The sequence below is a fragment of the Netta rufina genome (genome assembly GCF_964035555.1).
Source record: "Netta rufina genome assembly, chromosome: 9".
Lineage (NCBI taxonomy): Eukaryota > Metazoa > Chordata > Aves > Anseriformes > Anatidae > Netta > Netta rufina.
Window position 1 is genome coordinate 21485659 of NC_140132.1, and position 23219 is coordinate 21508877.

Below are 23219 nucleotides of genomic sequence, written 5' to 3' on the forward strand. Positions count from 1 at the left end.
TGCTTTCTGCATTTGACATTTCTGTTCAGAAGATGTATCTTGGCCAAGATCACCCAGCATTTAAACCCTGTTCAGTTTTTCTTACCTTTACAGGACTTTTGCTCTCTGCAGCAGCTGCTGAGATTCCACCAAAGAGCAGAGATTAGTGAGAAGATTTTGGAGAACTACATGCTTATCAAAAACTAAACTAGTTTAATCTGAAAAAGATATTTATGCTAAGAAAATTTAATAGCAGCTATCTTATATGCAAAAGAGATAACTGGTTCAACTACAGTAGTACTCCATCAGGGGATTAATGTGAACCAGAATATTTAAAGCACAATAAGCAAAATTTTGCTAAATGCAGCAAAACTCAAGATTACTTTACACTGCATAGACTGTGTGCAGGTATCTGAATATCTGTATATTTAGATAGTAGCATGCATACATTCACACACCTCTGTATCTGTGCAGACATGGTGGGTTTAAGTCTGAAGCAGCACCATGTACAAGAATTATCTAATCAGTCAAGTTTTTAAGTAATCTGTTTCTCATAACATCCCTTCCCTGGGGGAAAAATAAAACAAAACAAAACAAAACAAAGGTTTGTCAAGTTGTAAAACTCAGTTCTCACACAGTGCTTTTCAGGCTTGAATTCTTCCTGATCCACCTGTGGGGGAGATGGGTGCTGAGATTTCTTCTGCCTGACGGTCCCCCTGAAGACAAGCACTAGCAGCATGAACATCGGGCTGCAGACACAGCTCCCACTCCTTGTAAGCCTGCAAGTCATGCTTTCACTCAGAGCAGACTTCAAAATGCTTTGTTCATGTACAAGTCTCTGGATTGACAATTGTTATGGGGCCGTGCAAATCAGACACAGGCTAAGTCAGACAGACAGCAAACCACGGCGGCAAATGAGGAATGCCTTCAGGCACCTGTTTTGATTTAAAAGTGCTAATGAAGCAAAAGATGTTTTTTCCTACAACTCTCTTCCCACAAATGTCGCCTTGGGAACATTTATAAAATTCTGGAAACTTCCTGTATTGCATTTTAAGAACCATAATCTAGAGCCACTGGCAGGCAGCTGCCTGGCTACACTACTTCTTTCAGATTGAAGGAGGGCTCTTTGAAATCAAGAGAGAAGTCATTAAACCTACTCTGATTTCCAACAGGTAAGGCAAAAATGCCTTCAGCAGTTCACTGCCTTCAAAACAATTCAGTGTTGAAGAAACCTGATTCACTTTCAATGCAAAGAAACTTAAAATCCAAATCAGCTTGGTGGTATTCCTCACCACTCTCTGAGGAATGAATTTATTCCTTAGATCTAGTCAAATTCTCCCCTCTTTTAGTTTAAAGCCATCCCCCTTGTCCTGTCACTATGCTCCCAGTGTCCCTTCCCACCTTTCCCCTAGGCCTCCTCCAGGTACTGCAAGGCCGCTGTGAGGGTTAACAGGCACAGTTCTTTCAGAGAGCACAATGCCTGATTTCCAGGAAGGAAGCCATGCTTGAAAAGGGAGGTTTTAAAAACAATGTGCTCACACCTCCTTTTTGCTCTCAACAAAACTTCCCGAAAAGAAGAAAAGGGGAACTCAGGCGGCAGCCATGGATGAAGGCTTCTTGGTCTGGCCCAGCACCACCTTGCCCCTTAAACGCATCAAATAAATTCTTCGTGTCACCACACCCTAAGACAGCCACCAGAACTGAAGAAGATTGCTTTTAAATCTAGTCAAAAAGGTGTGGGAGCTGTAAACTGAACTGCCACTGGGGCAGTGCCCATGTGGGGTCAAACCACCACCTCCGTGAGGCTGCTGGTGGTGGCTCTCGGCCGGTGTCTGACTGACTCCTGGCTTGGACCCCACAGGGACCTCTTGAGGGGGCACCATGGCATGGGCACCATCCCAGCACCTTGGGAGGAACCTGAGGTAGTTACTGACTGCAGAAACAAAAAGCGGGCTCGACTGTTTAATTCAACAATCAACAGCTTCCTTCGCGGAAAAGCACCGTTCGGCCTGAAACAAAGAAAACAAAAGCAAAACCAAAAAAAAGTTCTTCTGAAGGAAATTACTGTTCTAAACAGGAGCAATCCGACTTCATCACTGTGTGTAAATATCTGAGGGGACGGCGTCAGGAGGACGGAGCCGGTCTCTTTTCTGTTGTGCCCAGTGGGAAGATGAGGCAATGGGGAAAAACTGAAGTGCGGGAGGTTCCAGCTGAATAAGAGAGGGTATTTCTTTACTGTGAGAGTGACAGAGCCCTGGAAAAGGTTGCCCAGAGAGGTTGTGAAGTATCTCTAGAGATATTCAAAACCTGCTTGGATGCCATCCTGCACAATGTGCTCTAGGTGATCCTGCTCAGCAGGGGGTTGGACTACATGATCTTCAAAGGTCCCTTCCAGCCTCGGCCATTCTGTGATTCTGTGGTTTCTCCTAAATAGGAGTTGCCTTCCAAAATGCGTATTTCATTACAGGTAACATTAGGGAGATCTTCCTCCCTCATCTGTTTGACAGGTGGGTTTCAGCAGCCTAAAAATACTCAATAAAAATTTACAACAGGGGTAACGGGGGTGATCGAGAGCTAGTCACAATTTATTTATATATTTATTTTTTCTCAAAAGAATCAACTTAAAAGACACCAGAGCCTGGAGGCAGTCCAGATTCCATCAGCTGGAGGAGCGGCTGAGCCCATATTGCTGTCAGGGCAAGCTGAAGCCTCCATGGTAGGTATCGTATCAACCCTGATTATCACGTCCTGCCCCCACCACTGAAGCCAACAGCAGCGTGCTGTAAGGGAGCAGCCACTTCTGTGACACCGTGTCATTGTCTCTTAGTGTTTTTCACCTGCAACATTAAGGTCCTTTTTAAAATTAAGCCCTCCAGTCACTCCCTTTTGCGTGAGGCCACTCTGTTCCATTGATACTGTGTTCTTTCTGCACGGTGAATGGTTCTCTGCTGAGAGGTACGCTTTTATATAGTGATATTTCTTCTCTATGTGATTAAGAACCTAATTGTCCCAAAGACATTATAGAACTGCAGCCTTATCAAAGGCAAGGAGCAAGCTCAGCTGCCTCCAGAAGTCGTAGAAAAGAACATAGAAAGGAACATATTTTAACCCAAGTCAAGCCCTTAGATAATTGTTTTAATTAAGTCAGTCATGGAGGTAGTTTTACAATCTAACTGTGCTAGAGAACTATTTTATTAGCTGATAGCAGTCATCAATTATTTTTCAAGTGCCTTTTTGTGATAGTTTCTTCCTAGTTACAAATAAATTACTTTTATATTTAATTTTTCCAAAGAACCATCCTGTTGCAATATTTTCACTTTTTCCTTACCCCAAACCCCACAAATATTTAACCAGCTCAACCGGTATGTATCCACAGTGCAAAATTATCCAGAAGAGGAGAGTAAAGAAATGGAACATTTTACCCAGTCAGATAGCATTGACACACACCACAAAATATTGCCGTGTCCTTTGGCACTCTGTGCTTTGGCACCATGTGCTTTGCCAAGGCTGAGCCCCGCCACAGACGTACCAAAACATCTCCAAGGCTTTTGTGAGAGCTGCCTCAGCTCTTGCCAGTGTAGATTTCAAGCCGTGCTTTTCCTGCTCTGTGTGTGTATGTCCGTGTAGCTGTAATAAGAACACAGACATCCTCTGCAGCCTTCTCCCTGGCAATCTCATCTACTGAATCTGTCAACACAACTTTTCAACATTCATCAGTAAAAAATTTGTAATGGTTTTACGATTGCAAAGCATATTACAGACAAGTCTGCATTCCTTTAATATCTGGGTTTATGGTTGAACCTCCAGGTCCGTGCCTTCACTGCATTTCCAATCTTTTGTCCTCCAAAATAAAAGTTTATTTTTTTTTTTCTTCATTTCCTTACACAATCTAAGAACTTTTATCAATTCTAGGAGCTGGGCTTTAATAAAGGTCAAATATATTGATATGAGTCATCATATGAGCATTTTCATTAGCCAAAAAACTGTTTTCTTTCCGCCCATCCTTCGCTGCCCTGTGCAGTTAGTCATGCTCTCAGCTATGCCTCTGCAGCAGTTTGGTGTCCCTGCTGTGAAACAGCTTCCAGCGAAACAGAGTCAACACAAACTTTTTAGAAGTAATTTTTTACCTTCTTCTGTGATCTGCCGTTCCATTGTGGCCCCAGTCCTCCTGCTCAGCTCCAGCACTGCACAGGAGCAGATGGCCAGGCACTGCTGCTGCCCCTGCCCCAAAGGTGAACAAGCAAGCCCACAGGGGTACCTGGGGCTTACAAGGCTTGCCTGGCTCCTCTGCAGATGTGGGGGCAGTGGGGATTTTCGAAGCCTCCAGACCCTACCCACTGCAGGACCATTGCATACACCCTCTGCATTACCTCTCGTAGCCTCTCCCTCCTGTTGAATGACCCGGTCACCTCTCCTTTTCCCCTGCTCAGAAACCTTGTCTATGCTAAGGTGAGGGCATCATCCGAGGAGCTCTGATTTCCAGCCCTAGGAAGAATCAACAACCCTACACATCCACTTGGAAATGCCATCTGAAACTATATAAATTCCTGAATACTGTGCACTCAGGTCCGAGGAGAAGAAGGCTGGGATAAAGAAGGATGGGATTTTGACAGGACACAAAGCACGTTTTGAAGCCTCTTTCTTTCTAAGTGTTGATATCTTATGTTTTGTTTTCAGATGGACTTTATTTGCATTACCTGAACAAACTTTCTAGTTAATAAATTACTTAACAACTCTAAGAAACCAGAGTAGTAGGTAATCTGCTGATAATCTTCTGGTGTTCAGACACAGAGGAGTAGCGACTGAACAAAGTTGAATATTGTGCTTGCTGGCAGGTCTCCAGGATTTCTTGGTAGACAACTCATGTATTAACTCACATCTCAATTAATGAGGAAAAAAAAAAAAAGTGCTATGAGTTGTTCAGAATGAAGTACTGGGCTGCAGAGAGCAATCACACTAATCATCACTGCTCTAAAATTGATTTTTTTTTTTAAAACTTTGTTGTTTACTTTAAGGTGGTGTTTTGGTATCTTTTTTCATTGGCTATTTATTGTCAGGAATCTTTTCCAACATCCTTCCTAAGTAAATAAGGAAATCCTTCTATAAAGAGGCCAAGGAATTGTTTGTTATACCTTTTTTATTCCCAGACACTCAAGTTCTTGTCTTGCAAACTAATGTCAGCTTGAGTTTAACTCGAAAATTTTGAGTGAGGAAAAGTGAAAATCGTAGCCCCAAGAGCAAATATAGCACAGCTTAGTGAAGTACACTGCAGTTTGCTTTTAGTTAAATATTGCTATCGTTATAAGTGTTTTTCAGTTAAATATTACACAACTTTGGATGCGAATGATGAAAATAAAAAGAATGTTGACCCAGGAGACAGCTTCCCTTTCGATTACTTTTCCTACCCTTTCTGTTTTCTGTGTTTCAGTTCTGTTCAAGCCCCCAAAAATATCTTGCACCTGGCAAAAATTGCCACCTGTAAACAACACCGGAGCAGTTCAGGCTCCCTCCCTGTGGCAATCAGGCCACAGAACCAGTTTCATACTCTGCTTACTGATAGCTGTGGGGAACTTCCTCCCACTATATAGAGACCTGTTATAACAAGAGACCTTGTAATTTAGCTTTATAATATTTATTTATGGGGTCAATAAAAGGCGAGTAAACAGCGCCAGGTGCACAGGGAGTCTGGGCTGCTCCAACACACACACACACGTTACATCAGGCGGCTGGTTTTCATGCTCATAGGCTAATTCATATTCATTACTACTTCTAGAAAAGGCAGAGTTATTATAATTAGTTCCCAGAATCTGAACCCGGATTCTTCCTCCCAGGCTTTTTCCTTGTCCTTCTCCTTTGTCCATCTTGGCCGGATATCAGAGACTTGCGCAGTGTCCCATGCAAGCTTTGTCTTTTAGTTGTCCTTCAGCTTTCCCCTTCTCCTTAATCTCTTGGCCAGATATCAGAGACTTGCGTAGTGTCCCATGCAATAGTCATAATAGTTAGCAGTTATTCTGAACCCCCCCAGATATCAGAGACTCAAGGTTTACCCTTCAAGCCCTCTATTGACACGAATTGCTGAAACATTCCTTACAATCCCTCATCTTCTTTTTAATATTCTCAATTCCTGTCTCTTCTTCAACATTTGCCAGTAACAACTGGATTTCATCAGTCGGTTCTTGGGGGGTCCATTTCTTAAGCATCATTATTGACACATCACCTCTCTTCTCTACCGAAGTCATCACAAATTGGGTACTATTTATTATTCGGCGTATCAATAATGTAAAGCAAGCTATCAGACAAGGTATAAATAATAACATCATTACACCCACTTTCCAGGACAGAAAGGAAGTGCCTTTGCTCTTCAGTGTCACTGAAAACACAAGCTGCCCACTAAAGATCCACATACACAAGATAGTTTTGCACCTCCATTGTAGTGTGTGCATGCCATTTATGCACTACCTTCTATAGCATAACAGTGTGTACAATTTTATCACTGCTGAGATATTGTTGGCATGTTCACTGATTCCAATGTCTCTTTTCAGGTTTGCTTCAGATAACTGATAACCCAACAACATGCACAAGCAATTTAGGTTCTCCTCTCAGTCTGCACAATCTTGCACTGCCTTCACTGCCATGCATTTCACATTCACTAACCTCTGAAGGTTTCCTATAAAATTCTGGGCAGCCCTATCCAGCCCAGACCAGCCTGTATAGTCCCTGATCTCTCACAGCCCCCCCCCCCTGAATTTGCAGCTCTTCACCTGCAAAAACAACAGCTGTTAACCTAAAAACCAACAACAACAACACAAAACAAAACAAACAACAAAACAAACAACAAAAACGCAACCAAAACCAAACCAAAACCAAACACCACATCTGAGATGTTGCAGATACCACCACACTGAATTTAAAAGAGCATTTTCTGAGAGAGAATCACTACACTTTCAGTAAGTATAAAACGAGTGGTTGAAGAACCTTTGTATCCTAAAGTAATGAGTATCTAGATCAGAATATGCAGCATTCAGCAGTCTTCCAGGCTCCAGGTTCATAGATCACAGATCATAGGAGTTCCCAAGGCTCTCCAGTGTCTGTGCTGGGCTAGTGCAACAGAGACCAGTATAGGCATTGCCCACTTCACCTGAACAAAGCAGCCACCAAGCAGTCCCAACATCTACACGGCAGCAGAACACAGTGGAATAAAAACACCTAAAACAACCAGAAAGTGTATACACAGCAGTTGATATCACTGTACAGATCCTCTTCCTACATATGCAGAGGTGTTGTGGGTGCAAAATACAAATGAAACTATTCCCCACTTCTGTTATTGTGTCCTCAAGATGGTTTTGATGATACAAATACAAAACCAAATCCACATGTCCTCAGCATGGATTAAATACGTTGCAGGACAAGCCAAACCAGGACTGCAGGAAAACAGATTTTGCTGGACAGAGCTGAGAATTTAACTTCATGCCATGTTTTTTCAATCATATGATAGAAAACAATCCATCCTATTAATATAATACAAAGATATGGTCCAATTCATTGTGCCTTTTTTTTTTTTTTTTTTTTTTTTTTTTTTTTTACTAGTTACAGGAATAGGGAAGGGTTCATGTAAGTAAAAATACTTCATGTAAGTAAAAATAATTCCCAGGTGCTTCTCCCCTGTTTCTCTGCACCCACAGCATTTTGTCACCAGCTGGGAGAAGACATTCAAGTGAGACCCCACATGCAATATTGACAGCACACAGGAGTGCAAAGGGCAGTTTCTCTCTGCTAGGAAGCAGAAATCTCACTCAATTCTCTACCTACCACCTTGTGCATTGCTTTATCTGTCCCAGGAGGAAACTATAGCTCAGGCAAAGGTAGAAAGATATATGACAGATGCTTTACCATGAAGAAACCTTTGAAAAAGTCATTTTTTGCATAGAGACCTGGCACCCTAAAGAGAAATATTTGTCTTCCATTTTCAAGGGAGGTTAAAAGCACTCATCTGTGATGAAGATAATCAAATTTCATGCTTCAAGGCTTAAGCTGATTGCTTAGCAGGGCTTTGCTATGTGCCAGGGACAATTCTTTTTCTTTCTGAAATGTTGCAGAGGCAACTCGGTGTGTTATGGGTTTCCTCCCAGCTACCTCCAAAGATGAGGCTGCAATGAACCTGTTTCAACATTATCACTCTGTTAATATAATATAGATGCAGACTTCCACGCAGCTGTAAACATCCCTTTTGCTCCCATCACCAGGGACCCTTTGCATCGTCTAGTGCTTCACACAATCTGGTCATGTAGCAGGGTAATAGCTGCATGGCCAGAACCACCCTTAGCATCTGCACCTGAGATGCATTGCTAAAGAACTAAAATTCTGAGTTGCAGCACTACAAATAGTAATTCAAACAATGACACGTGAAAGATTATAAAACAAGGACATGACAAGGAATCTTGGACCATAGCACCCCAGTGAGACTAACTGCACTGATTCTCTGTGTTTTGCTGGGATGTGCCTGGTGACAGTACCTGGCATTTGGCTCAGCCTGCATTACTGCAGCCCAAGACTGGGGCTTCAACAAACTCACAGCAAAGTTTAGCATCAGAAGATGTTCTTTAAGCCACAGTGACCCAATAAACCAGTTAGGTTGCCCATGATATTGTATTGCACAAGAACTGATTTTCCAGAGATGCTGCCAACAAACTTCAAATCCACGGTAATGATCTTACAAAGGCATACAAATCTGGAGAATGCTGCTTCCACTATTCCTGTCAATGCTAGTGAGGACACCACCATCCAGCATGTGCATTCCCTTGTGTGGATGCAGCTTCCTCTTGCAGTGTAAACTAAACAAGGGAATTCCCTTCATTTTCTGTTCTCAACCATCCTACGGTGATATATTTGTATCAATACTACAGACTAAAAAGCTGCTATGTTCTACTCAAGAGCTGGCTTTCTGAGCACAAACTTTTGTGGAAGACTAAAGAAGTTCTAACTGTCTTAAAGACGAAGAGTGTTCAAAAAGGACAGCATATTGTTGGAAGTGCCCCTATGAGGAGGCTTAAAATACATACAATATATGAACAGGGAAATGGTTAAATATTTTGTCAACTAAAAATGAGATGTCTGAACTTAGACCTTGGGCACTAATGTTACAGCTTTATTGGAAATCAGTGTGGTATGTACATGCACACATACTGCTCCATTTATCAAATCTACTGCGTGGGATATTAAAAAAAGCCAGGTCTGAATAAATTAATTCAGAGGTGCATTTGGGGGAAGCTAGGCCATTGCTGTTATATGTGCAACACTATAGGCTAAAAGGGCATCGCACTGATATATCCACATTCTGATCCCATGACAGTGTTAATGATGATTAACTCGTGTATTTGCAATGGTTCACAACTGACATCAAAACATGAGGTCTGAATCTGGTGCAGGGACCACAAGGGAATTAGCAAAACACTGAAGCCAGGCTGTGATCTGTTGCACATATGTGCAAATAGGCGGACCACTCTGCAAGGTTAACTCCGCAATGGCTGGCACAGACTGGGATTTTTGTGCCGTTCGTGGCCTGTGCCTGGGGGAGAAAAGTGTGGTGGTGCCCCACATAGCACTTGGAGGCCATGGAGGTGGCCACACACCACCACAGCAGAGCAGTGACAGCAATTTCTTCCTCTGCTCGTGCAGCCACATATTCAGTGGCTTCACAGTAGGAACTAATGGCTGAAAGTAGCCCAGCCCAAAATGACAGAAACATTCAGGTGCCCCTTGATGGGCATCCAGTACCTAAGTTAGGGGTTAGCTTGTAAAGCAAGACTTAAGTTGACACCTCATCTTTGGTGACAAAAAGCTGTGTGAGCCCTCTTCCTGACAGGTTGGAAGCTACAGCCTGAAAGCACAGCTGTGGGGCTGCTCTCATCACCAGAGCAGCTAAATTCCCTCTCTGCAACTACAGCACCACAATTACATGCTTTGATACCTGTGACGAAAAGCACAACCTCCTTTGCTGCTAGGCAGAGAAATCAATGTCAAGAACTGCTATTTACTCAAAAGTCAACTCTGCTTTCTCTGACTTGGAAAACGAGCATGGGCCCTGCTGCGCTGGGGCTCACAGGGGGCAATAGCAGAGATAGTAACAACCATCTGCATCACTTCAGGAAATATAGGTATAAATACAGGCAAACCTCTGTCCTCCTCTGGAGATGTCACTGCTGGAGAAGAATAGTTCCCAGGTATTGCAGGTCCAGTGTCAGGTGTTTCTTTGACAAGCCATATAACACAGGTCTTGAGCCCACAGCACAGATGAAGGTTTAGGCCTGATTAAACGGTTCACTGAGCAAGCTTTAATAGGATGAAAGAGCCGGGAACAATCAGAGGTTTTGTAAGTGAGATGCTTTGTTCCAGCACTACACAATGCACAGAAATTATTTTTCTTTAAATGAGTGCTAACAACATTCCTTCCCACTGGTGTCATGACCCTGAGTTTTTGCTGTGTAAAATCTCATCAGACCAGTAATTTTATACTCTCTGAACCTTTGAAACAAGTTATTTTCAGTATAAGTTTGCACCTATTAGACAAAATTAACTTCAAAAATGTAAACATTTGAAGTAGCAAAGATTCTCGATTATATTTGATGGTGAAAACTGTTGGAGTTTCACTCTCACATTAGCCTCTGTTGGTGTGGAAAACCCATAAACATTTTATCATTGTGCAATGATATTTTAAGATTTTAAGTACATTTGAGTGTTTTTTTCCTTGGTTGTTTTCAAAATAAACTTCATTAATTTATCCCTAGAATGCTGACACTGGCTAAACAAGTATTAAAACAGAGACACAAGCAATATCCAAGGAAGATTTCAACTGATGGGTAATGGAGACACAGACTAGGCCTGGTAGACATCTACAGCTTGTATACACAGTTCTTGAATAATCTTTCATGAACTGGTATATTAACCTATAAAAAAAAAATAGTTCTGTTACAGTCAGGGAGAAATCTATAAAGTCACAGAACAAAGACTAACTCATAGTGAACAGCAGGAGGGCTTGCTTTCCTGGGCTTGCTTTCACTTTTGTTTCCATTCTTTTCTTGAAAGTAAACACTGGAGGAAAATTTGTTTCCTTCAAAGTCAGTTACTTGAATGCTCGGAACGAAACTCTACACCCTCTGCTCAGCATGCTGGATTCTTCTTCCAGGTTGGTTGACTGCTCTTCATATGGCTCCCTCAGGTGAATTTTCTTGCTTAGGAACTTCTTGCTTAGGACTGAGGTCATTTTTTGTACGATTCTCTCTCAGGTATATGCTAAAATCTCTAAGGCTCTCGTGTTCTGGAGTTGATGTAAAGAGCTACTGCACATTAAGCAAAGGCAAACGGGAATCCCACTACTCCTGCTCCAAACAGAGCCGGGATGCTGCAAAACAGAAGGAGCCCAGAACGTCCGACTGGCGTGGCTCAGAAGTCACAGGACGAGACCATGAGCTCACTTTCAAGCAAACATTAATCCTCTCCATCTGACATATGTTTTGGAATTACACGAATTTGAACTGTTTTGGCACACAGATTAATGCTGCAGAGAGCCAGACAAATAAAGTGCCTGCTGCCACGTTCAACAGGGACTTGGGGATCATTTAGCCACATTATGATAGAATAAAAACCGACTAATTTCCCTGTAACTGGTTCAACACAGCACAGTTACCTCTTCGTTTTAGTTACCCAGGGGAGAGGAAGAGATCTTTGTTGTGGTTTTGCCCTGTGATAGTGCTGAGGGTTCCCGCTGCACCTTGGCACTCAGGTTCTGAGCGTTGGGCCGAGGCCAGGAGTCTGTGGTGCCCTTCAGCGACTGCTCACGAAATGAGACCAAGTCTCCACACTCGAATTCGAAGCCCCACTCTCTCTAACCCGCTGTAGGTGTTTGAAGGAGGTCTCAAAACCCCGCTGATGGCCAACACGCACCCCCTGTGCCCCCTTCAAAAACTTCTAAGGGAGGGGACCAAGGCCCAAGGGAAGAGCTCCCCGCCGGCCGCCTCGTATACCCGGCGGGGCTGCGAGGGGCGGGAGCGGGGCGGTGTGAGCGGGCCCGGCCCCGCCTGCCTCCCGCCCCGCCGGGTAAAGGCGGCCGAGGGCCCGGCTCGGTACTGCCTCGGGCGATCCGTGCCCGGCCATGATGCTGCCCACAGCCGGCCTCAGCCCCGGGCAGACCTGCGGGGCCGTGCTGGCCGCCGCCGTGCTCCTGCAGTCCGTCTGCGTGGCCGTCACCTTCCTCTACTTCACCAACGAGCTCAAGCAGGTCGGTGCGGGGCGGGACGGGGCTCGGGCACGCCGCCGCCTTTGTCCCCTCGTGAGGGGGCTCCCTGGGTCGGATTTCGGTGTGGAAGCCCCGCTGGGCTTTGTGGGGGGCTGAGGAGGTGCTGGCTGCTGCCTGGCTCGGCCCTCTCCCTGCACAGCATCGCTGGCACTCCGGGCAAGTTGTGCTCCCCTCGTGTGTGCGAGACGGATTTCCACTGCCCCCCGCGGTGCTTGGGGTTTTTTTAGGGTGCCCTACCCAAACCCGGCCGTCCTGCTGCACGGTGCTGCCAGGATTTGCTTCTCCTGGTGCAAAGGTAGACCAGGCTGCAGGCGTGTGCGCTAAGCTTAAGCCATGCCAGAAAATAGTGCATGAATGTAAACATATCTTACCTGTGTGTTTGAGCTTCCCTGCGTGTTTATTGCACGCCAAATTTAATAGGTGGAGTCTTCTGAAATGTCAAGAAGCAAGAACTAAAGGGCACGCGGTATTGTTCTGCAGCGTAAGGCAGTGCTCGTGTTTTGGAAGGATGTGCAAGATTTTCTTGCTAAGTTTCTAGCTGTGACTGCCCCCTGCTTGGTGAAACCGGGGAGTCACAGAAATGTGTTGATTTAATGAAGTTAGCTTACATAATAGCAAGGATGAACAAAAATGCATAAACAAATTCTCATGACTTCCCGAGTACAGTTCAGAGTCCTTGGCTAACAAGCTTGCCTATGTAAGCAATTGGTAACTACACTGATTTGCATAAAGGGAAGGTAAAGATATGTACACCTGGTATACAACCACATCTAACAGTACCTGACCAAAATACAGCTCAAGATTTCTGAAGAAGACATGCCTGCATTTGGCGTGCAAAGCTCAGTCCCGTGCTGGAGTTCTGCTGGGCTATAAAGTAACTTTGGTGGCTCCTAGGAAGACTTTACATACACGTTTTTCATGCTTCCTCTGGAGCACAATAAAGAAGTAAAAAGTGTACCTAGAGGCATGGACTGCTGCCCCACATCTACATTGTGCATGTGGAATAAATCTTGAAAAGATGCAATGATTTTTGTCTGCACATTTTTGTTGTTGTTGTTCACAAGATCTGCATTTCTACACCTTCACCAAATTGCTGTGGCTGCACAGACTGCAGATATTCTTATCTTTACCAACAAAAAATGTGTAACTAGCAGTTTTTCTCTACAGCTGTAGTCATTTGAATAGCACTCAGATACGACCGCTTTAAGAATTTTGCTGTGGGAGGAAGTGCTGAGATGCGAGTACAATAAAGTTCATTATGCTTCAGGATACAGGGCTGCAAAGAAAATACGCTATTTCCTTCTTTTTTGAAAACACAGTCCATACACTAGCCCTAGGGTAAGAAAGAACCTCTACAAGGCAGCATTCGTGCAGGAATTGTGTCCTCACAGACTCCAGTGCTACAGATAAGCCTCATTGAGCAAGTCTTACAATAAGCTTTGCCTTCTCTACCCAAAAAACAGAAATACCAGTCCTTCAGTACCATAGTGGCTCTGGTACAAGGCTGCATTCCCTGAGGATTTCAAAATGGATGGAAAATACTGTTTCAGTGTTACTACAGTAAAACTGTTTGGGGGAAAACTGCACCAGGTAAGGATAAGGCAGAGGTGCAGTACTGTTTGCTCCCAGATTAGAGGGTGAAGCTTGGAGGTGAGCCTTGCCAGGTCAGTAATATCTTGTCTACACCCTTTTTAAAACTCATCAAACTACCTTGTTAAAGAAGCTGCTATGGTTAAATCCATCAGAGTCCTTATTTGTAAGAGCAGTTTTTCCTTAAAAATCACATAATTTTAACTACTTCAGGTGACTTTTTGAAACAAGAGCCCTGATTATGAAATATCACTGCTTTCTTCAGTAAAGGCACAGAAGTCTTTGCCAACACTTATAGGGTTGGCACTATCTCCTACTGATGCCTACAAAGTACAGAATCATTTCAGGTGTTAGATTAAGTTCAGGAGAGTTGGCTGCTGCAAGCTGAAGGTGCTGAGCAGAGTGGTGGAAATTGCAGGGTGCTGTGGGGGAATTCTTCTAAGCCTCCCGTAGGGGGATGTCTCTTCCTAAAGGAGCAGGAGTGTGAAGGATTGCTTTCAATGCCCTGGTCTTAAGGACAGCTGAAAGTGGTGCATGTTGAATAAAAGTATCTGTTTAGCAAACCAAACCGAACTCTTTAACATGAGAACAGTGGCATTTAGATGTTACAAGTCCATCTGAATGTTTTGCATGCCGCTGGCTGCCTGTTCTGAGTTTAGGCAGTACTTGGCTTGCAGGAGGAGCTTGCAGCAGCAGCACCCAGCTCGGCAGGGTGCAGGCGTGCAGCGTGAGCTGGGCAACAGCGCCAGCTGCAGCCGGGTGCCTCACCTTGCCCTGTGCACCCACGTTCTGCCACTTTCATTTCTCTTTATCAGGACAAAACATACTCTCTCTACTATGAAAGGGTATGGACGAGACAGTCCATGTCACAAGCATTTGACGTTATCATTTCATTTGGACCCACAGATCATCTCTGCTGTCTGAGCTTTGCTCTGTACTCTCAGGTCAGATACAGTGACAGAGTCCCCGAACATATGTGTGCAGACAGACAAACACCAGAGAAAGCCTGGATTTTAAGTGATGCCAGCTGAAAAGACAGAATGGAAAATACTTGTACGGTTCAATATTTGATTTCATCCTCAATAACTTGTGAAGAAAAATCCCCTGTGCAAAAGAAACTGCATGCTCTCATTCTGCAGTAAATAAATGAAGTATTTACAGCATTAATGATTTGGGTATTGAATTTTCATAAAGCTTATTTACTTGAGTGCTAGGTACCAAATTTATGTCTGTGGCAGTACTGTAAGTGTATTTTTGCATATTAGCTGTCATTGTAATTAAATAAATATGTAAAATCAGGATGAATTACTCATGTTGTCTCTATAGTCATAACTTGTACCATACTAGCAACGCTTTTAAGAAAAGAAAGCACATTCCTAAACATGATGAATTCAGTGACATACCTCAGCTGGAGGTCTGCGAGCACACCAGAGGTGACAAATTCTGGCTTTCCCTTCTGCTGCAGCTCTGGGACATGTACTCGAAGAACAGCATCGCTTGTCTCACTGGGGAGGAACTTGGAAATTTCATCCAAAACTTGGACGTAATTGAAAGTGAAGACAGAGCAGCTGACCCCTGCTGGCAAGTAAAGTGGCACCTGGGAAAGTTAATTAAAAAGGTATTTGGAACTGACATGTTGAAATGGGTGGAGCTTGATGCTGTTTGGATTTAGAGAATGCTAATAGCAGGATGTAGTGGGATTCCCTGATTGTTTTATTGCAGGGCAGTAGTCCAGCCACAGCTTCAGCTGCAGAGTGTTTGCACTGAAGCCAAAAAAAAATAAATAAATCATGGCTACAGTTGCACTGCATTCAGGAAATAATAAGGCAAACACAAATAGGTTTTTACTGAGGTAATTTCAGCGAAGCTTCAGTCCCCTGTTTCACAGAGGAGGGTGGGACTGGGCTCTCCCTCCGAAGCCAGTGTCAGCCACTGGTGGCAAGGAGAATCTAGCAGCTGTGAGATGCCTATGTTCACAGTCCTGCAGGAGCAAATCCCTTTTTCACTTTCACACCTGCCTTGCACAAAGAGCAGGAGTTGTGCCTGACCCAAGACTAGTGTTTTTTTCAGCCTGAGCATGCAGATCATAAATTGTGCCACTCCTGTTTGTAGGTACAGAGACTGTTGTGAAAAAATCAGGTAAAACGTAATGGAAAGTCAGGGAAAAAGGTGCCTGAGAGATGGCCTTGTCATGGGCTGTGAAATGCATCAGGGGAGGAAGGAGTGAGCGAGCACACAGCATCAGGCACAGCACCTTCCTGGCTTGCCATTCACAGAACTCTGTCTCCTACACAACTCGCGCACAATGCGTGCAATTGTGGCTACAGAGAAGAAAATGAGCCTGGCTGTGAAATCAGGAAGACTAAAATCTTCTGGAATGGTTTTCAAAATCCCAGCTCCAGCACAGAAAAAAAGCTCATCCATAAAAACTCATTTCAGGCTGCAACTTAACTGGTGAAACTTGCATCCCAAAATAGCTCCTCAATTTGTATTCAGAGATCTCAGCTTCTTTGGTGGAAGTTCTACCAGTGAAGTCCCTGAAATCCAGCATAAAGAAAATGCTGCTTTGTGTAGTAGACATTTACACAACTGGCCAATCTGCTAGCTCCCTGCTTGCTTGAAAAAAGCTAGCCTGGATGCTAGAAATAGAAATAAATGATGGCTGGCTGGCTGGATGGATGGACAGATAGCAAGAAATGTGACAGGGTAGAACCAGCAGCAAGCCACAACACAGGGAAGTCAGTCAGCCAGGATAAATCATCCCAAACCACCAGCACTGCAGCTGCACTGGAATCAGTAACCTGGCCAGTTCATTCTAGCAGACAGTGAACAGAAAGGAGGGGGCTGCACGAAGTGAGGTGTGCTGGCTTCAAAACTTAGATAGACAGGCAGAGGCATAAAAATAAATGAAATGTAATTTCCCAGAACTAAGATCCCACAGATGTGCACCGCTGCCAAGTATTACTCTGTGAGTGCAAGCTGATACTCGTACACTTTCCCTCTTCTTATTTAAGAAAAGCAATAGGGTCACATTTTCCGAAAGACTTAAAGCCCAGATGGCTGATTTCCCCGTGAAAATGTTTTCCCGAGTACTTAGTTGTATAAAAGGTGTAAATGTAGAAATACTTCATTACAATAGATGGACAGTCTTTTTTTATGAGGTTGTTGATCATACTCAGAGTAGCGTCTATTCATGAGTGGGAGAAAGGAGACTGTTTTTTCTACATCTACCACTTTCTGCTGACAAACTAATTAGTTTTCTCTGTGTTTGTTGGCAGATGATGTCGAGAAGCTTTGAGGAAAACTTATCTGCAGTCAATGGTACTATAATAATTTTATTAATTGTGGTAAAAAGGAACTGCTAGTGGTGTCTGTTGTGTAATTTATTAGAAGTGCAAAGAATAGTGACTGAGGTTTGGTACAGTTACACAGTTCTTTGGCAGCAAGTCATCGACACATGATTACCTATTTCTGGAAGGCAAATATTCAGGAGCCAGAAATATGGTCAAGGGTGAGGTAACTGAGGGGGATGCAGAGGACAGCTTCTAGACCGCAGTATTGCGCGGGAGTTATGGGGATGTTGATATGTCCTGCTGTCCTGGGGATGTGCAGCACTGCGCTGCGGGCAGATCCATTACTGACAGCTCTGCTGAAGCCGTGCTGCCCTGAACACGGATAGCAAAAATGCTGCAACCTGCAGGTGGAAATTCAGAGTAAAGGCTACAAATACTTAACCTTAAAAGATACGCATCATAAATATGAAAATTTGTTACTGTGGGTTATTTGCCTAGTGGTAACTGGGGAGCAGGGGCAGAAGAACAAAGAGGCACATAAAGATGTTCCTAGGAGAGCAGGAGCAAAAGGTTTGATTGAGCCTTCTTAGCCAAGAGCACTCAATCTATGACTTAGCCAATTAAAAAACCTGACATTCGTATTCCTTAAAACCACACGGTACAGAAGTGTTTAGCACGTGACAGACATGCTTTCTTACATCCTTGTTTCTAATCAGAGATTCTGCTTCTCGTCCCTGTGTAGCTGACAGAGCCCTGACACTTCCGCGCACGGACGGACAACAGCCGCAGCGTCCTGTGCACAGGATAGCAGCACACCTGACAGGCAACAGCAACAGGAGGAGTTCCTTGTCAGCACACAGTAAGGAGAAGCCTATAAGAACAGTTAAAGGTCACAGAGCTTACTCTCTCACCGGTAGCTTGCTGTTTACATATGCTTTTTTTATACTCACATGGAGTTAAGAGTACGAAACAAATCATAGAGAAATCTCCTTGTCCCAGACAATGTGTTTTTCAGCTCATTGGCACAGAACAAGGAGAAAGCCTGTTCCCCTCGGTTACCTCACTGACTTTTCTTCTGGAGCCTTTGTTAGACAAAAAAAAAAAAAAAATCTCTTCCTGATGTTAAGCTTTCCTCTTTTCTTTGATTTACTTCTGTAGGTTGTATGAGGCCCAGCTGCTATGGTGACAGACCTATTAGAGCCAGAGACAGGGAGGCTTGACATTCAGGCTGTATTAATGAAAGGCTTGGTGGGGTTTCATCAGCTTTGGAGGGTACCAGGCACAAATGGATATTTTAACTTTGTTACCAAGTAATGACATAATGTTTTTTCTCTTATTTGAGAGCACAGAAATCCAAAATAAAAATAGTTTATGTGAATACCGACATAGCCCCGAACAGCTTACTTCTGCACCTCCAACTGTTTTGAGAGGATGGAGCTAGTGACCTGCTATTGGGAACCGCTGGGAAGAGCAGGTTTCCTTACAGCAGACACCAGGCTTCACCACCCCCAGGCTCTTAACTTCCCCTCTCTCTTTTTTTTCTCAAGTAGATTCCTCACCCCGAAGAGGTACCGGACATAAAATAAGCAACTGGGAATCGTCAAGGAAAGGCCACTCTTTCCTTTACAATGTGGAGCTGAGGAATGGTGAGCTGGTGGTACCACAAACGGGGTATTATTACATCTATTCACAAATTTACTTTCGCTTCCGTGAAAATGAGAACGAGGATTCGGGTTTGTTGGCACAAATCAGAAACCCCAAGCAGCTCGTCCAGTATGTTTACAAGCTGACTGATTACCCAGAGCCCATTTTGCTCATGAAAAGTGCAAGAACAAGCTGCTGGTCTAAAAAGGCAGAATACGGACTTTACTCCATCTACCAGGGTGGTGTGTTTCAGCTGAAAAGGAATGACAGGATTTTTGTCTCGGTCAGTAACAGTGACATAGTTGACATGGACAAGGAGGCGAGCTTTTTTGGAGCCTTTATGATCGGTTAAAAGATGAAAACCATGCTCCAAAGGAACCGGTTTTCATAGCCAGGACCACCTTGAAATTCCATAAAACAGGATAGTAAGCAAATGCTGTAGCAATACCACCAATACCAGGATCCCCCTTCCCAGCTCGCTCTCGCCGTGCCGAAACACGCTCCCACCAGCCGGGAAGGAGCCCGGCTGCCACGGGGCGGGCGATGCCTCGCACCGGCTGGGGATGTGCGGGGACGTTGGGGGCGGTCAGACCCCACAGGTAAGCACCTGGCTGTGATCTCTGCAGAGGTGCTCCACGCTGGCTCAGGTCGGGTGGCCGAGGGGCTGCTCCAGGCATGGGTGCCTGAGGCTGAAACTGGAGATACATTTCACCCGTGGTCTGCGTTGGGATGTTGTCAGGAATATCTCTGGTCCAGCAAGGAGCTGTGTAAGTCCCACTTCCAGATGCCAGTGGAATTATTCTGGGCGTTTTTGTTGGAACCTGAGTTTTACAAAAGGGAAAGGCCATCCCAAACTCATGCTGCACGTCTTTATCTCATCTGCCAAAGCACTTAAGCACCTAATTAATTTTAAGCGCACAAACAGGCTGACTAAACCCGGGTATTTACATGCTTGAAATTAAATATGTGCTTAAGCATTTTTCAGGATCATGGCTTGAATAAACACATTAGTCTGTCTTAATCAGTATATTGTACATAAAAACAGCTGCTGAAAGGGCACAGAAGAGGTTTTGAAATCAATCAGTATTTTGAGATCAACACATTATGATAGCGCCTGTGTACTTAATTGCTGTACTGCAAGGATTTCACCGTGCTTCCAATAGGTTCAGTAATGCAGTTGCTGTACACTTGTTGACAGCAAGTACTTGATACCAAAAAAAAAAGTGATTTTCTCTAGATACTGAATTCTATTAGACATTTGCCACAAATTGAGCATGACATGGTTCTTCCATGTTTATTTGTTCTGGCCTGTATTTGGTAAAGATGCAATGCTGAACAACACACCCCGATGACTAATGTTTTAAGGAAAACATACACAACTCTGTGTACTTAACCAGAAGCTGCAGTTTAAGTAATGCTGTTTTGATTTTTTATTTTGTTTGTAGAGATGGGTGGAAATTTTTCATAACTTTTCTTAAACTGGCGACTGCAATTATTAACTCTATGATTAGAACTATTTTCTATTTAAAAAATACAGAGAAGATAAAGGTTTGCAGGTGTAAGTTGTATGGGCTAGATAGATCCTCAGCATAAATCAGTACATCTGCAGTGGTGTCAGTGGAGCTATACCAGTTTGCACCATCAATGCATTTTGCCCAGGTTCAGAGAAACCAACGGGAAACAGAAGGTGAAAGTGAAAAAAAATGGAGGGAAAGGAAGACAGTTGCTTGTCAAATGTTGCTTTCAGTCAACAGAATAACGCCAGGAGAAAACCTGGTTGTCTATTTTTTTTAACATATTAAGGTTCCCACGGCAACCTTCCCATTCACCTTCCCATTGTGGTAATTAAATCACTGTACAGCCCTTGCAAATGGGCCTCGGGAGTAGACGTGCATCATTCATCTCACCGCTTTGTCAACAAGAGGAAATGAAGGGGCACGAGCCCCTGTGTTTATTTTGTTGTTCGGAAGTGCAGTTCGCTTGGTTGGGCACTTAAATTCCTGTGTATGAGCAATCAGAGAAGACCTTCAACAACACCCTCCTTTTGACAGGCTAGGACAAAGAAACACTGGGGTGAGCTTAAAACAATAACATTGTCTGCTGTTTTAACATAGCGTCACATATTCCTTTTTCAGTGGTAATCAAATACATGAATTTCTCCATCGTTTACTGAAATACTTTGTCTCAAATTCAAATAATCTATTTCAACACAGAACAAAACACCTATCTATAGTTTCTTTCCTGATTTCAGTACTTCAGAAATTTTCTGCCTGGCACACAAGGCTAGGGAGAACAAAGCCATTCCCTATATAACTGGATGTCTGCTACATTGGAAGAATGACTTTTGTAGCTGCTTATCTTTTCAAATGGACCAGGCATTTATGTTGCAGGACAGGAGTGCCCCGTGTTACCAATTTCTTAAAAAAAAAAAAAAAAAATTAAAAAATATTGTTTGTTAAAAATGTATTTTTTTAAAAAGTTATTTTAGGAGCTTATTTGAAAGAAATACGTTTGAACTGTGAAAAACCATTTCCGATTGCTGGTGGCAGCTTAAGAGTCAGAAGCCCTCCATATGGCTGAGAACCAATTTGTGTAATGTAGCAGTTGTGGGCAGCTAGAAAGGACTGGAAGGGAATCCGGAGGGGTCTTCGCACACTTGCAGCTGACATTAAGACAAACTATTGCACGCACATTTTGTTTTTTTGCTCGATGTTCTCTCTCCAACTCCAAATATATATCATGCTCACTGTTGCCTAGGGTATATTCCTGGGCATTATCTTCTTTTTTTAATCTGCATGTACGTATTCTTGGTCCCTGCATGCTGAGCATATCACAACAGGGATCACACTGAATAATCATATTTTATTTCTGAGTAATCCAAAGGCATGCTTGCCAGATATTATCCTGGGGAGAGACTATCAAGCGATATCTGAGAAGACATATTTGAAGACAAGTGGAAAGATATATCAACTTCTGATTGTACATTTGCACCGAGTCATACTTCTCATCTCACTTTTTGTCAAATGGTAAATGTAGCAAATTTTTATTTGTGGGTGTAGGTTGCAGTAACATGTAAGTATTGTAATTTTTCTACATATATTTTCTATAAAATGTTTTTAGTAAATACCTATTTAGCCTTGTCGTTTTTATTGCCTTCTATAGCAGCAACCAGTGTGTCATTGTTTCTTTGGTTGGTGTCAGGTATAATCCATTAAATGCCACAAACGCCCGCAATGCAAAGGACATAATGCAAGCCACTGTGCAACACCACATCATATAACACCGTGTAATTGGCTTCCTGACCATAGAACAGCAGGTGAGCAGCATCTGGAAGCAGTGCGCTGAAGAAAACACTCAAAAAGATTTCATGACCAGAGACTGCAATGCTGAACGCTAACCTTGACGTTCTTCTCACATTTCTGGAAAAATCTGGTACAGAAACACCTAATCCTTACCCATCGCCAAATGGCAGCAGATGATGTATTGAATTTATAGCGCTGATGACCATTTACATGGATGAAAAACAGCATTAAAAGGGAGGTTTATAGCCTGTGCCAGTGGTATTTTATCGGTGCTGCACTGGGCTCTCTGGCAGAGCCCCACATCACTGGTTTATGTGCTGCACATCCACATGTCCCACAAAAGGCTGGTTGCCTCCAAAATGCACTCACAACCCAAATACATTTCCCCCAGGGTTAGTGTTAGGATTACCAGGGACCCTGCTCATCAGACAAAGCCCTTGACGGCCACGCTTAGGCCCCCCAAGGGCACTGCAGGCCAGGAGCAACCCCCACAACCACATCCCAAATCGCAGGGATGCCCACAGGGTTTAGGAAGAAAACATCCCTTTCATACAGACTGCTTTTATTTCAGCAGAGGTTTCTCTTTTCTGGTGTTTCCATGGGAAAGAGGGCTTATCAGCTAACTCGCTTTTATTGTACCTTTCATTACTTCAGAGAAATGGACGGCTGTTTTTTGCTTCTCTTTGGCTTAGTATATATAATTATTACTGTTTGTATTGCAGCAGCATTCACTTGGCCAAGCAGGATCAGGGATGCATTTATGGTACTCCGTGCAAACATAAACAGCCTGATTCAGACACTGAGATTTTGAGATACATAATTTCACTTTTCAGATAACATCTAAATATTAGACACTAAGGAAAGAGTGAATGTAATGATCAAAACAACACAAATAACACATTAGGACAAGGTCTCATTCATCCCTCCAAGGCACCTTGTTCCATTCAGTAGCAGAAATAAAAGATAGATTAGGATAACTTTGGGTCTTATCCAATTTTCACAGACTGAACTTTTTTTTTTTATATACACAGTTACATGGACATTTATGGCTATTTGCATCGGCATTACTCAGAACTCTGTTTCCACAACTTTTCTCTTTTCGTTCATACTAACAGAGAG

General features: G+C 43.4%; 1 protein-coding gene across 1 annotated transcript; it reads left to right on the forward strand.

Annotated features, from left to right (window-relative positions):
* Positions 1–12127: 12127 nt before the first annotated feature.
* Positions 12128–19150, forward strand: TNFSF10 (TNF superfamily member 10; the record flags this gene model as incomplete). Its single annotated transcript, XM_084291806.1, has 5 exons — positions 12128–12253; positions 15327–15479; positions 17140–17182; positions 17897–18013; positions 18702–19150. 5 exons carry the CDS (start codon positions 12128–12130, stop codon positions 19148–19150), a joined length of 888 nt encoding a protein of 295 aa, XP_084147932.1.
* Between the last annotated feature and the right edge of the window lie 4069 nt (positions 19151–23219).